Source organism: Chiloscyllium plagiosum, unplaced genomic scaffold, assembly GCF_037043375.1.
Source record: "Chiloscyllium plagiosum isolate Xiang-an unplaced genomic scaffold, Cpla_swu_hap1 HiC_scaffold_5, whole genome shotgun sequence".
NCBI classification, from domain to species: domain Eukaryota; kingdom Metazoa; phylum Chordata; class Chondrichthyes; order Orectolobiformes; family Hemiscylliidae; genus Chiloscyllium; species Chiloscyllium plagiosum.
In genome coordinates, this window is record NW_028270143.1 from 44,634,575 (window position 1) to 44,650,181 (window position 15,607).

At 43.3% G+C, this 15,607-nt stretch overlaps 1 protein-coding gene across 1 annotated transcript in view; it reads right to left on the reverse strand.

Annotated features, from left to right (window-relative positions):
* Nucleotides 1–1,551: 1,551 nt before the first annotated feature.
* The window catches only part of mios (missing oocyte, meiosis regulator, homolog (Drosophila)), a 56,731-nt gene continuing 42,675 nt past the window's right edge, over nt 1,552–15,607 (reverse strand). Inside the window, exon 11 of the mRNA XM_043689878.2 lies at nt 1,552–2,664. Within this exon, the coding sequence (XP_043545813.1) occupies nt 2,568–2,664 (97 nt within the window). The 3' untranslated portion in view covers nt 1,552–2,567. The remainder of the gene's footprint in view (nt 2,665–15,607) is intronic.

The following is a 15,607-nucleotide window of genomic DNA, read 5'->3' on the forward strand; positions in this document are numbered from 1 at the left end:
TGCTTCAATTATTTCAACTTCTGCCCTGAAATGTATAAAGCCAAAATACTGCTGAATTAGGGATCATTTAGAGTACAAATAGTTATTAGTTTGCTTTGAGTAGCACAGATTGAAGATCAGAATGTGTTATTAGGCACTACAGATTTGAGTATTGCTGAAAAAAAGATTTTTTTTAGCAAAGATTTTTATCTTGCACTCAATAGGACAATACATGAGAAATACCAACTTAAAGGAAAGCAAACAATTGTACTGACGGAGGGAAGAATGCCAACCAATTGGCAAGTAGATTCTCATGAGTGTTACGATGGAGAATGCATCAGGCAGATTAAAGAACACATCCTGCATCTTCTCCAACTCAACAGTCATTCTGATCAAGGCATTGCACTGCAAAAATCAATCAGAGTCCACTTGCCAACAAATCAGCATTTTCCTCTCTCACACACGTGTTTTTCCTTTACTTAGGAATTATTTTTGGATTGTCCTGGTGAATAAAAGGTGAAAGGCATTGACAAAATATATTAAAGATGGAAGAACAATGTCATGTGTACTAGAGAATCAAAGTTCAAATATCTAAAAACTATCTTACTACCATAAACTGAGAAGCATCCATTGTAAGTACAAACAACTATGATTTGGGAACAGTAGGTCATTTTTCCTCAAGCTTGCTCCTCATTCAAAAAGTTTATGGCTGTTCTGTAAGTACTTTGAATTCCACATTTACATCTAACCCCCATAAACGTTTTGATTCCTTTGCATATAAAAAATTTGTCTGCCTCTACCTCAAGAATATTCAATGACCCAACCTCAATCATTTTTGGACATCTCAAAATACCTGATGTAACTAAGGCGGTGGAGGTGATAGTATAGTAGCACTACTAACCCAGAATCCCAGGTTAATGTCGTGGGCGATGTGCTTTTGCACCACATCATGGCAGATGGTGAATCTGAATTCAAATTTTAAAAAGCTAGAACCTAACAGTGACTATGCAACTACTTGATTTTCATCAAAATCCATCTGATTCACTAATGGCCCTTATGGAAAGAAATCTATTATAGTTACTTGGCCTGGCCTACTTGTGATTCCCACATGGTTGGCAACATAGTTGATAGTTACTTGCCTTCTTGGCAATTAAGGATGGGTAATAAATGCTGGTCTGCCCAGCAACACCACCCTCATCCTACAAATGAACCTTTTATGCATCCTCTAACCTTCTTTAGTTTATCATAGATGGGGGACAAGTCTACTCTCCCCTTAAGAGGCATTCACTTGTATTGTGGTCAGAACATTTAAAAATTTTCAACAGTGGCAGATATCAGCCCTTTGGGTTAGTGTTTTTTTTCCAAACAAAACTGAATATATTTGGCTGGATAACTTGTAATATTCTGAACATCGAATGCCATTGAGGCTCAATTTGAGCCTCAGTACATTATAATTAAATTTTATTTGCATGAACCTCAGTTACTGATTTCATATAGTTGACATTTTGTTCTTAAAACCATGCACATCAAACAACCTCCACAAACTTCTGAAAAGCTTTTATAGAAGGAAAACACTTTGAGAAAACATGCACACTTTATTTACAAATTTGAGACACCAGTTAAAAATAGAACACCTTTGGTTTTAGGCAGACACATGAGAAGTAATATGAACAGTAAATGAAGTTTACACATTGTGCAGATTACTTTTTCACAACTCAAGTAAACTAATACATCCAGTATTTTTGCACATTACTAGATAATTTATTTGTCAAAATTTCATGAATGTGGCCACAGCCATATTAGATTTTAACAATTAAACTGCCAAGTTGAACCTGATTTTAGATCATGAATTAGTAGTTATCTAAATAGTTATTGCTTTAGTAAAGGACCATATGCCTCCAATATACCTGCATAGAAATGAATAGACAGTATACTCTAAATTTAATAAAGGTAGTGAATCACAGGTTTATAGTCTTTAATGACATCACAGGAAGAGAGAATTTAACTCATCAGTACTGATGTGCAAAACAGAAGTGTACAGATATTCCTCTTTGCAGCATTTAGAATTATATGGAAATTCAGAATATGAAGTGAAATAAATTATAATGGAATAATAACCAATTTTTTGAATTTGCTCAATGCCACGTTTTATGGCATATTCTCTATGTTCAATAATACTAATTTCCCAGAACTGAAAAACAAGCTTGTTTAAATTTGTACAAGGTGAATCCAAGCAGTATTTGTGAAGTGTCTCATTCAGTTGTTCTCAAGTTAAAATGACTATTAGAGACAAAATACGAATATTGGTTCATTTCTAGAGGCAAGTTCAAGGACCATTTTCAGTATCATCCATGGCATTTCTTGAACGATGGTCAGAATCTCAAGTCAATTCCAGAAAAATCTTGAAATGAACTGGACCAGCTCCAAAACCATGACACTCAAGGACATTTCTGCTATACAACACAAAAATCATTCAGACAGACAAACTGCCATGATGGAAGTTCTTTTGTATTATTTTGACAGCAACAGTTGCTCAGAAGATACACATGAAGGTTTTCAAAGACAACAGTCCCTTGTATTCATGCGTTTTAGCTCTGGGATGTTTCTGCTGGGATGAGGTTTCCAGTTGTATCCAACTGCATGCATTTACAGTTACAGGCTGACACTGGGCATTCATGATGATCCCTGTGGGAAAAGGGTGACAGAACAGTAGCAATAAAGATTTGAACTTGGAAGAAGGGAAGTAAAGTACAAGACTCAAAATAATGTCTAGTATGTTAAAACTGTCCATAACTTAAACTTTAAGCTATCTTAAAACTGACCCAGCAATTGTGATTCAGTGAATAACATATTTCAGACTTTGTATATAATGGGGTAAAGAGGAAGAATGAAGACAAGAATAAAAATAAGAAAAAAAAGTTCAAAGTTTACTACCTTAAAACGGTGATAGAAATAATGTTGAAAAACAGCCTTGCACCTTATCAACACTGGAATATGCTTTTCAAAGTTATGAAGCAAACAAGTCCGTCCCAACCAAGAAAAGACCAAGCTGACAATTTCTGGATTGGCAGTTACTGATTCACTAAGTTTACATTAGCTATCAAATAAAACATTGCAGAGAAACAACGTATCCCTGTATTTACTTCTCCAGCTCAGAAAGTAATGTCAGCGTTGTACCAGCTGCACTATAGAATGGAACAGCACAGAAACTGTCCATTAAATCCAGATCTCTCCGAGTGCCATTCCTCCATGTTTAGATCCACACTCCCCAATTCTTTCAGTTTATAATCACCTGGAATTTCAATTCCTTATCGCCTCAAGACCTTAACATATAGCAGCACAATTAGGCTATTCAGCCCAGAGTTTGCTCCACCAATCAATCATGACTGATATATTTCTCAACATCATTTTTTCCCAGTAACCCTTGATCCCCTCACTTATCAGAAACCTCTCTGTCTTAACTATGTCTTAAGTTACTTGGCCTCCACATGTTCACGCGGCATGGAATTTCACAGATTAACCATTCTGTGGCTGAGAAAATTCCTTCTCATCTCAGTTCTAAAAGGCTATCCCTTCACTCAGAGGGTGTGCTCTTGGGTGCTTGCCTCTCCTACTGGTGGAAACATCTCCACATCCAATCTATTCAGGCCTCTCAATATTGTCTAAAATTCAATCAGATTTCTCCCCATCCTTATAAACTCCATCAAGTAGAGTCCTCAACCACTCCTTATATGGCCATCCCTTCATCCCTGGGATCAATTTTGTAATACTCCTCTGGAACCCCAGCACATTCTCAGATGCAAGCCGCAAAACTGCTCACAATATTCCAAATATGGTAAGACCACAGCCTTATATACCCCCAGTGGTACATCGCTGCTCTTGTATTTCTAGTCCTCTTGAAATGGCTGCTAACATTGCGTTTGCCTTCCCAACTGCCAACGGAATCGGCTCATTAACCTTAAGAGAATCCTGAACGAAGAGTCCCAAATATTTGTCCTTAAGATTTCCGAAGCCTTTCCCTATTTAAAAACGTCTATGCCTCTTCTTCCTACCAAAGGTGCATAACTTCACACTTTCCAGGACTGTATTCCATCTGCCACTTCTTTTCCACTCTCCGAGCCTATCCAAATCCTTCTGCAGCCTCCCCAGTTTCTCAACATGACCTGTGTGTCATCTGCAAACTTAGCAAAAATGACCTCAGTTCCTTTGTACAGATTGTTAATGTATCATGTAATTAGTTGCATGATTGTCCTTCTTCAAAACCGCAATTTCCCCCCAGACGTGGTCGACGATGCTCTCCACCGCATCTCCTCCACTTCCCGCTCCTCTGCCCTTGAGCCCCGCCCCTCCAATCGCCACCAGGACAGAACCCCACTGGTCCTCACCTACAACCCACCAACCTCCATTTACATCGTATCATCCGTCATCATTTCCGCCACCTCCAAACGGACCCCACCACCAGGGATATATTTCCCTCCCCTCCCCTATCAGTGTTCCGAAAAGACCACTCCCTCCGTGACTCCCTCGTCAGGTCCACACCCCCCATCAACCCAACCTTCACTCCCGGCGCCTTCCCCTGCAACCGCAAGAAATGCAAAACTTGCGCCCACACCTCCCCCCTTACTTCCCTCCAAGGCCCCCAAGGGATCCTTCCATATCTGCCACAAATTCACCTGCACCTCCACACACATCATTTACTGCATCCGCTGCACCCGATGTGGTCTCCTCTATATTGGGGAGACAGTCCACCTACTTGCGGAACGTTTCAGGGAACACCTCTGGGACACCCGGACCGACCAACCCAACCACCCCGTGGCTCAACACTTCAACTTCCCTTCCCACTCCACCAACGAAATGCAGGTCCTTGAACTCCTCCATCGCCAGACCATAGCAACACGACGGCTGGAGGAAGAGCGCCTCATCTTCCGCCTAGGAACCCTCCAACCACAAGGGATGAACTCAGATTTCTCCAGTTTCCTCATTTCCCCTCTCCCCACCTTGTCTCAGTCCCAACCCTCGAACTCAGCACCACCTTCCTAACCTGCAATCTTCTTCCTGACCTCTCTGCCCCCACCCCCACTCCAGCCTATCACCCTCACCTTAACCTCCTTCCACCCATCACATTTCCAACGCCCCTCCCCCCTACCTTTTATCTTAGCCTGCTTGGCACACTTTCCTCATTCCTGAAGAAGGGCTCTTGCCCGAAATGTTGATTCTCCTGCTCCTTGGATGCTGCCTGACCTAACACTCTAGACTCATTTTGTTGCCTCTTGTGCAGTATCTATCAAAGGCCTTTTGAAAATCCAATGGCTGTCCTTTGACTAACCTGCTCATTATCTCCTCAAAAAATTCAAATTTCTTGCTTTGACGAAGCCATGCTGACTCATCCCTATTAACCAGACACTTCCAAGTACTCCACAGTCTAATTCTTAATAATGAGAAAATCTTGCCAACAACTGAGGTCAGACTAACTGGTTATAATTTCCTGTCTTCTGCCTCCCTCCCTTCTTAAACAGGAGTGTTAGCTAATTTTCTTGACCCTCCTGGACTCCAATAATTCCTGAAAGATCACCAGCTATGCCTCCACAATCTCCTCAACTGTCTCCTTCAGAACTCTGGCGTGTAGTACACCTGATCCAAGTGATTTAACCACCTTCAGACGTTTCAGCTTCCCCAGCACCCTCTCCTTACTCAGCTCTGCGCCCTGACTCTCAAAGTTCTGGTATGTTGCAGATGTCTTCCACCATGAAGACTGATACAAAATACCTATTCAATTCCCCCACTATTTCTTTGTTCCACATTACTGCTTCTCCTGCAGTCCAATGTCCACTCTTGTATGTATCTTTAAAAAAAACTCTTGCAATCTTATTACTAGCTAGCTTACTGTCACATTTCATTCCCTCTTTATTGTTTTTTTAAGTTATCCTCAGGTTTTTAAAGGCACCACAATCCTCTGGCTTCCCAGTAATCTTTACGACAGTGTAGCTTTTTCTTTTACTTATGCTGTCCCTGACTTGCTTCGTCAACCGCAGTTACCTTGTCTGCCCCTTACGGTGCTGCTTCTTCTTTGGGATGAATTTCTACTCTACCACCCAAATTATCCCAAGAAATTCCTGTCATTGCTGCTCCACCTGCACTGCTAGGCTCCCCTTTCAATGGGCTCCAGTCAGTTTTTCCCTGATGTCTTACCTTATTTAGATGGAATACGGTTATATCTGGTTCCAGTTTATTTCAAACTGCAGGGTAAATTCTATCATATCGTGGTCATTGCCCCCAGGGGTTCTTTCAACTTAAAATTTCCTAATCAAGTTTGCCTCATTAGACACCACCAAATCCAGACCCTGTTTAGGTCTACCACAAACTGCTCCAAAAAATACCATGAATTTGCTTGGGATCTGCTACCAAGCTGATTTTCCCAGTCTACCTGTATACCCCAATAATTAATATGATTGTGCCTATCTCCTGATTTGCTTGCTTCGCCACATCCTGACTACTGCTAGGTAGCCTATGCATTACCCTCATCAGGGTTTTTTCTCCTTTGTGGTTCCTCAACTCTACCCGCAAATTCTATGTCTTTTGGGTCTGTACTCCTCTGCCCATCTGCTAGTCCTCTCAATAGGACATGTATCCTTGGATATTTAGTTCATAGCCCTGATCCCCTTGCAGTCATGTCTCTTGATACCCATAACATTTTTATCTGTAAATTTCAATCTGCATAACAAGCTCATTTACATTATTTCATATACTGTATGCATTTAATTAAGTCCTGCATTGACTTTTCCCCTTCTCATAATTATCTGCTGTGCCCGAAGTTTGATTCCTGACCTCTTCCTTATTCTCTGTTCTGAGCCTTGTTCGGGAAACTTCAATAAGCTCTGCTGAGCCCTCCTCAGTCTTTAACTGTTTCCATAATTATCCATGCAATTGAACCCAACACCCCCCACTGTTTAGTTTAAAACCTTTTCCACAGACCTAGGTGTACAAACTGCCAGGACTCTGGTCCGAGCACAACTCAGGTGGAGCTCATCCCAGTGGAAGAGCTCCTTCCTTCCCCAATACTGGAATCAATGTCTGATGAATTTGAACAATTTCTACCATAACAGTTAGCCACGCGTTTACCTCAAAGCTTGTTGATCCTATGCCAATTAGCTTGTGGCTTAGGTAGAAATTCAAACTTTATTAATGTTCTGACCCTGCTTTTTAATTTAGCCCCATGTTGCTCATATTCCCTCTGCAGAGCCTCTTTGCTCTTTGTCTATATTAAGGGTACCATGTTGACCACAACAACTAGATCTTTTCCCTCCCACTCCAAATATCACAATTCATTTAACTTATTGCCTTGCAGAAAAGTAAGATATAAAGTGACACTAAAACTTCATGTCAGAAAACAAACATCTTCATAATTTTGATCTGCATCTCAGATGACATACCACTTAACCGATACTGCATCTTTTCCAAAGCTTTTATACCTCACTTGTATAAAATGCCTAAAAACTTTTATTGATTGCCTCTATTGCTGTAACTTTCCCTATGAAAAAGCGATAGATGAGGCCATCATTTTCGGCTTTTCGCATCAGAGAGCGGCGGGAGCTGGGCGGAAGTGAAGGCAGAGCGCAAGTGAAGACATGACTGCCAAGCTGGTTCAGTGTGCTACGTGCTTGATGTGGGAGGTCAACGTCAAGCTCTGGTGTGTCTGGCTCGTTTAAGCGTGGAAAGTGTGTGCACGTTCAGCTACTGACAGAGCATATTGCAGCACTGATGAAAGAACTCGAGGACCTTAGGCTCATCCGAGAGAACGAGATCTTTCTGGACAAGACCTTCAGCGAGGTTATTACACCAATCGTACCAGAAGAGAGCAGACGATGAGGAAGGCAGAGAGGAGACAGGTGCAAGAGACCCCGGGGGAAGTACCTGTCAGGAACAAGTTGAATCTTTTGGAAACAGTAGAGACAGATGACACTGCCAGTCCACAAAGCGGCCAGGTCTGTCAATCAAAAGTTGGCGTGGAGACAGAGCGGAAGAGTCGGACATCGCACAGAGCCGTGGTAATAGGGGACTCCATAGTGAGAGGAACTGACCGGGGTTTTTGTGGCAGCAGACGGGACTTAAGGATGATGTGTTGCCTTCCTGGTGCCAGGGTTAAAGACATCACAGACAGAGTGCAGGAAATCCTCAAGGACGAAGGTGAAGAGCCAGAGGTGGTACATGTCGGCACAAATGATGTCGGGAAGAGGAGGAGGAACATACTACAGCGGGACTTCGGAGAACTAGGAAGAAGGCTGAAAAGCAGGACTTCCAAGGTGGTTACCTCTGGTTTGCTTCCAGTTCCTCAGGCTGGTGAGGCCAGAAACAGGGAGATAATGGACGAGCATGTGGCTGGGGAACTGGTGCAGGAAGCAAGGATTTAAATTCTTGGATCACTGGGGTATGTTTTGTGGTAAGCATAAATTCTACAAGAGAGACGGTTTGCACCTTAATAGGTTAGGGACCAGCATTCTGGCAGGCAGGTTTGCTACTGCAACACAGCTACGTTTAAAATAAGTAGCAGGGGAGGGGGGGGAGGGGGGCAGGGGACAAACTGGATGTTTAAGAAGGAAATTGGAGGGAAAGTTACAACAAGGGAAGTCAAGAAAGACAACTGTATCAATGAGGCAGAAAACTCAAAGGGATCATGCTGTAAGGTTGAGTGAAATAGTTGATGGGAAGGGTGAGGGCAGTAACAAATTAAAAATACTATACATGAATGCACAAAGCATTAAAAATAAGATAGATGAGCTTGAGGCTCTTTTGGAAATTGGCAGATACAATATTGTGGGGATAACTGAGACGTGGCTTCAAGTGGACAGGGCCTGGGAAATGAATATTCAAGGCTAGACGTGCTATCGTAAGGACAGACTGACAGGGAGAGGAGGTGGGATGGCCATGTTGGTAAGGGAAGATATTAGGACCTAGAATCAGGGGATGTAAAGTCAGTGTGGATAGAGCTGACAAACACTAATGGTAAAAAGACCCGCTTGGGAGTTATCTACAGGCCCCAAACAGTAGTCTGGATGTCGGATATAAGTTAAATCAGGAGCTGAAATTGGCCGGTGGCAAAGATGTTACTACAGTTGTTATGGGGGATTTCAACATGCAGGTAGACTGGGAGAATCAGGATGGTACTGGACCTCAAGAAAGAGACTTTGTGAAGTGCCTCAGAGATGGATTCTTAGAACAGCTGGTACTGGAGCCGACCAGGGAGAAGGCAATTCTGGATCTGGTATTGTGCAACGAACCAGAATTGGTCAGGATCAGTTCATTCCAAAAAGGAAGAAAGATCCTAGGAGGAGGCATGGGTGGCCGTGGCTGACGAGGGAAGTTAAGAAACATATAAAGTTAAAAGAGAAAAAGTATAACATAGCAAAGATAAGTGGGAAAATGGAGGACTGGGAAGCTTTTAAAGAACAACAGAGGATTACTAAGAAGGAAATACGCAGAGAAAAAATGAGGTACGAAGGTAAACTGGCCAATAATATAAAGGAGGATAGTAAAAGTTTTTTTAGGTATGTGAAAGGCAAAAAAATGGTTAAGACTAAAATTGGGCCCTTGAAGACAGAAACAGGGGAATATATTCTGGGGAACAAAGAAATGGCAGAAGAATTGAATTGGTACTTCAGATCTGTGTTCACTGGGGAAGATACAAGCAATCTCCCTGAGGTAACAGTGGCTGAAGGACCTGAACTAAAGGGAATTTATATTTACCAGGAATTGGTGTTGGAGAGACTGTTAGGTCTGAAGGTTGATAAGTCCCCGGGGCCTGATGGTCTACATCCCAGGGTACTGAAGGAGGTGGCTCGAGAAATCGTGGATGTGTTGGTGATTATTTTCCAGAGTTCGATAGATTCAGGATCAGTTCCTGCGGATTGGAGGGTGGCTAATGTTATACCACTTTTTAAGAAAGGTGGGAGAGAGAAAGCAAGAAATTATAGACCAGTTAGTCTGACCTCAGTGGTGGGAAAGATGCTGGAGTCTATGATAAAGGATGAAATTACGACACATCTGGAAAGTAGTAACAGGATAGGTCAGAGTCAGCGTGGATTTAGGAAGGGGAAATCATGCTTGACTAATCTTCTGGAATTTTTTGAGGATGTAACTTTGAAGATAGACAAGGGAGATCCAGTAGATGTAGTGTACCTGGACTTTCAGAAAGCTTTTGATAAAGTCCCACATAGGAGGTTAGTGAGCAAAATTAGGGCGCATGGTATTGGGGGCAAAGTACTAACTTGGGTTGAAAGTTGGTTGGCTGACAGGAAACAAAGAGTAGTGATAAATGGCTTCATTTCGGAATGGCAGGCAGTGACCAATGGGGTACCGCAGGGATCAGTACTGGGACCGCAGCTTTTTACAATATATGTTAATGATATAGAAGATGGTATTAGTAATAACATTAGCAAATTTGCTGATGATACTAAGTTGGGTGGCAGGGTGAAATGTGATGAGGATGTTAGGAGATTACAGGGTGACCTGGACAAGTTAGGTGAGTGGTCAGATGCATGGCAGATGCAGTTTAATGTGGATAAATGTATGGTTACCAACTTTGGTGGCAAGAACAGGAAGGCAGATTACTACCTAAATGGAATCAGTTTAGGTAAAGGGGCAGTACAGAGAGATCTGGGTGTTCTTGTACACCAGTCAATGAAGGTAAGCATGCAGGTACATCAGGTAGTGAAGGCGGCTAATAGCATGCTGGCCTTCATAACAAGAGGGATTGAGTATAGAAGCAAAGAGGTTCTTCTGCAGGTGTACAGGACCCTGGTGAGACCACACCTGGAGTACCTTGTGCAGTTCTGGTCTCCAAATTTGAGGAAAGACATTCTGGCTATTGAGGGAGTGCAGCGGAGGTTCACGAGGTCAATTCCTGGAATGGCGGGATTACCTTACACTGAAAGACTGGAGCGACTGGGCTTGCATACCCTTGAGTTTAGAAGACTGAGAGGGGATATGGCTGAGACATAAGATTATTAAAGGATTGGACACTCTGGAGGCAGGAAACATGTTTCCTCTGATGGGTGAGTGCTGAACCAGAGGACACAGCTTAAAAATACGGGGTAGACCATTTAGGACAGAGATGAGGAGAAACTTCTTCACCCAGCGTGGTGGCTGTGTGGAATGCTCTGCCCCAGAGGGCAGTGGAGGCCCAGTCTCTGGATTCACTTAAGAAAGAGTTGGATAGAGCTCTCAAGGATTGTGGAATCAAGGGCTATGGAGATAAGGCAGGAACAGGATACTGATTAAGGATGATCAGCCATGATCATATTGAAAGGGGTGCAGGCTCAAAGGGCAGAATGGCCTACTCCTGCACCTATTGTCTATTTGGCCTTTTCTGCATCTGACTGCCAAAAATCAGCTATCCAGCTTAATCCTCCTTTGCAGCTCTTGCAATGTGGTGTAACAAATGTACTTCAAGTGTACAGCTAAGTACTTTGAGAGTTTCTGCATGGACCACTCATTTAAGCAGAGCTCTACAACAGCCTTAATCTTCAAAGTTTGGGTGAAGATTTGTAGCTCGGGTGCTCGTTGTTGTGGTTCTGTTCGCCGAGCTGGAAATTTTTGTTGCAAACGTTTCGTCCCCTGTTATAAGCCCACTAGGACTTATAACAGCACACAAACCAACAGCCACCCTCAGACAACAACTCACCAGGACGAAGGACCCGATACCCAGCACGAGCAAAACTAATGTAGTGTACAAAATCCCATGCAAGGACTGCACAAAACACTATATAGGACAAACAGGAAGACAGCTAACGATCCGCATCAATGAACATCAACTAGCCACGAAACGCCACGACCAGCTATCCTTAGTAGCCACACACGCAGACGACAAGCAACATGAATTCGACTGGGGCAACACTACCATTATAGGGCAAGCCAAACAAAGAACAGCCAGGGAATTCCTAGAAGCATGGCACTCATCCACAAACTCCATCAACAAACACATCGACCTGGACCCAATATACCGGCCACTACAGCGGACAGCTGAAACTGACAACCGGAAGCGGCAGGGACAGGCCACTATAAATGCCGGAGGAAACACCACAGAAGCGCTTCACAGGAGGCTCCCAAGCACTGAGGATGTTACCTAGACAGGGGACGAAACGTTTGCAACAAAAACTTCCAGCTCGACGAACAGAACCACAACAGCCTTAATCTATCCAACAGCATAAACTGGGGGCAGCACAGTGGCTCAGTTGTTAGCAAAGCTCTCTCAGCAGTAGGGATCAAGTTTCAATTTCAGCCTTGGTGACTGTGTGGAGTTTACATGGTTTACAGGTGTCTGTGCCGGTTTCTCCTGGGTGCTCCAATTTCCTCCCACAGTCCAAAGATGTGGATTGGCCATGCTGAATTGTCCGTAGTGTCAGGGATGTGCAGGCTAGATAACTAGCCATGGGAAAGGCCGGATTACAGGTACAGGGTAGGGGTGGGATTCTCTTCAGAGTGTCAGTGTGGACTTGATGGGCCAAGTGGCCTGCTTTTACGAACCAAAATTGGACATCCCTGAAAAGGCTCTCAATCTCCTGCATAAACTCTATGTAATCATATCCTCCTTCTGTGGTCACCAGAACTGTAATCGTAAACTCTAGCTGTGCTTACTGGCGTTTTAAGCTGTTCTGGAATAACATGCCTGCTCTTCTATTCAATGCTACAGCTAATAAATGAAAGTATTCCATTAACCTTTTTAACCATCTTATCTACATGCCTTGCTACCTTCAAGGATCCGTTCCACTGCATACCAAGGGTTCTGCTGTTCCTCCATCTTTTGTGCAATGAAAAAGTAGTTTATAGCAACCATTCACCTTATTGGCCCTCCATATTTACATTTCTCTGAATCGATTCTAAATTTGCCGTCCAAATGGCCAGTATTTTGCTTCCTTCCAGCAGACAACAGCATTCTTACAATGCAGCCAATTCTTAATTATGCTCCCTAAATCACGAGTTATACATGATAAGCAAAATCACTCAGCACCATACCTTGCAGAACCTCACTGAAGTGTTCTATGCGTAAAACACTGCTGGCAATTACCTTGCTCCCTGCCAACTTGGATCCATTTACCTTTCTAACCAGACTGTCCTGTTGAACCTGGTCAAAAGCCTTCCTTACCCTCATGCACCCTCCTTGCTATCACTTAACAAAATTCAAAGCAGACTAGTCAGACATAACAAAAAAAGGTATTGCAGGAAAAACAGCAGATCTGCCAGCACTTGTAGAGAGAAAGCAGAATTAATGTTTCAGGTCCAGTGACTCTTCTTCAGAACTGATTATAGGTCAGAAAAGGTTATAATTATGCTGAAGATGGGGTGAGGAGGGATGGAGTAAATGAGAGGTGGAGATGGAGCCACGAGAGCGAGAGTGAAACAGTTAGAGAAAGCAATGGGCAAAGTTCAGCCTAAGAGAACGAACATCTGCCAATAGATTGTTTGTGGTAATAGCATGTGATGACACGGCCTGGTGTTTGGGATGTGGGGCAAGGACATGGTAGAAGGTGCGTGAACCCCAAAACCGTTGAACCCAATATTGATTTCAAAAGGCTACAGGGTTTCCAAGCAGAAAATAAGGCCCAGTTCTTCCAGCTTGCACTAACCTTTGCCGAAGTGCTGCAGCAAGCCTGTGACAGAGATGTTGGCCGGGGACAAGGTACTGGTATTAATATTAGCTGATTTTAACTTGCGATTAGAACTTTTAAAAAAGGAGAGTACAGATATTAGAAAATAATGGTCAGTCATCCTGAGCAGTGGTGAGATCAGGAACATGCAGTCCAAGGTGGCCGGCGACAAGAGCAGGCAGCTGCTCCTGAGCTGGAGGCAATCAGAGGCGGCTAGCAGGGAGAGTGGAAGCAGGAAATCCAAGGCAGCAGGTCCAGACACAGGCTGCAAAGTGACAAAAGCAGATCCCTCAGGGAAACTGCAGGGGCTAGTCAAGCCCAGAGGAGCGAGGTCTAGTCCTCATGAGGACTGCAAGCCCAGCATGGCCAGGTGCTTATGGACTATGCTGTCCATCTGTTAACTTTAACTTTTTAAACTTTGTTTTCTTTTTTCTTTCGTTTTGTACCATAATTCTATACGAAGTTACTTTTGTAACTAAGATGATGCCATAAGTTTTTGATAAGGGATAGCATTACAGCTGTACTGAGGGAGGATATTCCCAGAGATAGTATGTGGATGTACCCAGAAAACTTGAAATGGCTCAGAAAAGATTTACAAGGATGTTGTCAGGGTTGGAGGATGAGCTATAGGGACAGGCTGAGCAGGCTAGGGCCATTTTCCCTGAAGCATCAGAGGCTAAGGGGTGACCTTATAAAATTATGAGGGGCATGGATAGAATAAATAGACAAAGTCTTTTCCCTGGGGTGAGGAAGTCCAGAACTAGGGGGCATAGTTTTTGGGTGAGAGGGGAAAGATATAAAAGAGACCTAAGGGGCAATGTTTTCACACAGAGGGTGGTACATGTATGGAACATGTATGGAATGCCAGAAGTGGTGGAGGCTAGTACAATTGTAACATTTAAAAGGCATCTGGATGGGTATATAAATAGGAAGGATTTGGAGGGATATGGGCCGGTTACTGGCAGGTGGGACTAGGTTGGGTTGGGATATCTGGTCGGCATAAATGAGTTGGACCGAAAGGTCTGTTTCCGAGCTGTACATCTATGACTCTGTGACTCTAAGTGGCGAGGAGGAGAAAGTGAGGACTGCAGATGCTGGAGATCAGAGTCAAAAAGTGCTGAAAAAGCACAACAGGTCAGACTGCATCCAAGATTCGACATTTTGGGCTAAGCCCTTCATCAGGAACGTGGAGGGTGGGGGCTGAAAGATAACTAGGAAGGTTGGGTGGTGGGTGGGTGGGGTATCTGGGAAGGCCATAATGGCGATTTGTAAACCTTACATTGTACTCACGTGAGTACATGACAAAAAACCTAATTCAATTTAAGTTCATGGTCCCTTCTCATAATCATCTGGGACTAAACCATCTTTAAAAGATGTCAAATCCCTTAATGTTTCTTCTCCAACTATGGAATGGTAAGGTCCTGGGGAGTGTTGCTGAACAAAGAGACAGGACTAGATCTCATCGTCACTAACCTCCTAGCTGGTGACAGTACTAATAGATGTGACCATCACAAAGTCCTTATGGAATCAAAATCTGTTCTTCATATTGAGAATGCTGTCCACTGTGTTGTGTGATAGTACTAATCAATTGCTATCTCAACTCTATTTCTCATACCTATGTAGAAGCTGCATGGATGTCTGACTACAGGTAGTTCTGGAATAATGCCCATTTCAGCAACGCGATTTGGCTGTAATGTTGCTGAAGAAATAGGGAATAATATTTTGGAGAACACTCACCTCCATTGGCAACAGAGCGATTTCAGCGGGGATTAGTTTGCACGCGCTTCGTTCTACACATGTGCCAATGTGCACACTGAACGCTTCTTGCCGTTCTGCGCATACGCTGGTGTCCATGCATGCACGATGCCAGCACTGGGCTTTGCATTGTTTTGTGCATGCACTGAAGTCTCTGCACCATTTTGCGCATGCAGAGTGTCAGTGATGGTCTTCATGTCGTTCTGTGCATGCACCGATGTCAGCTGCTGACA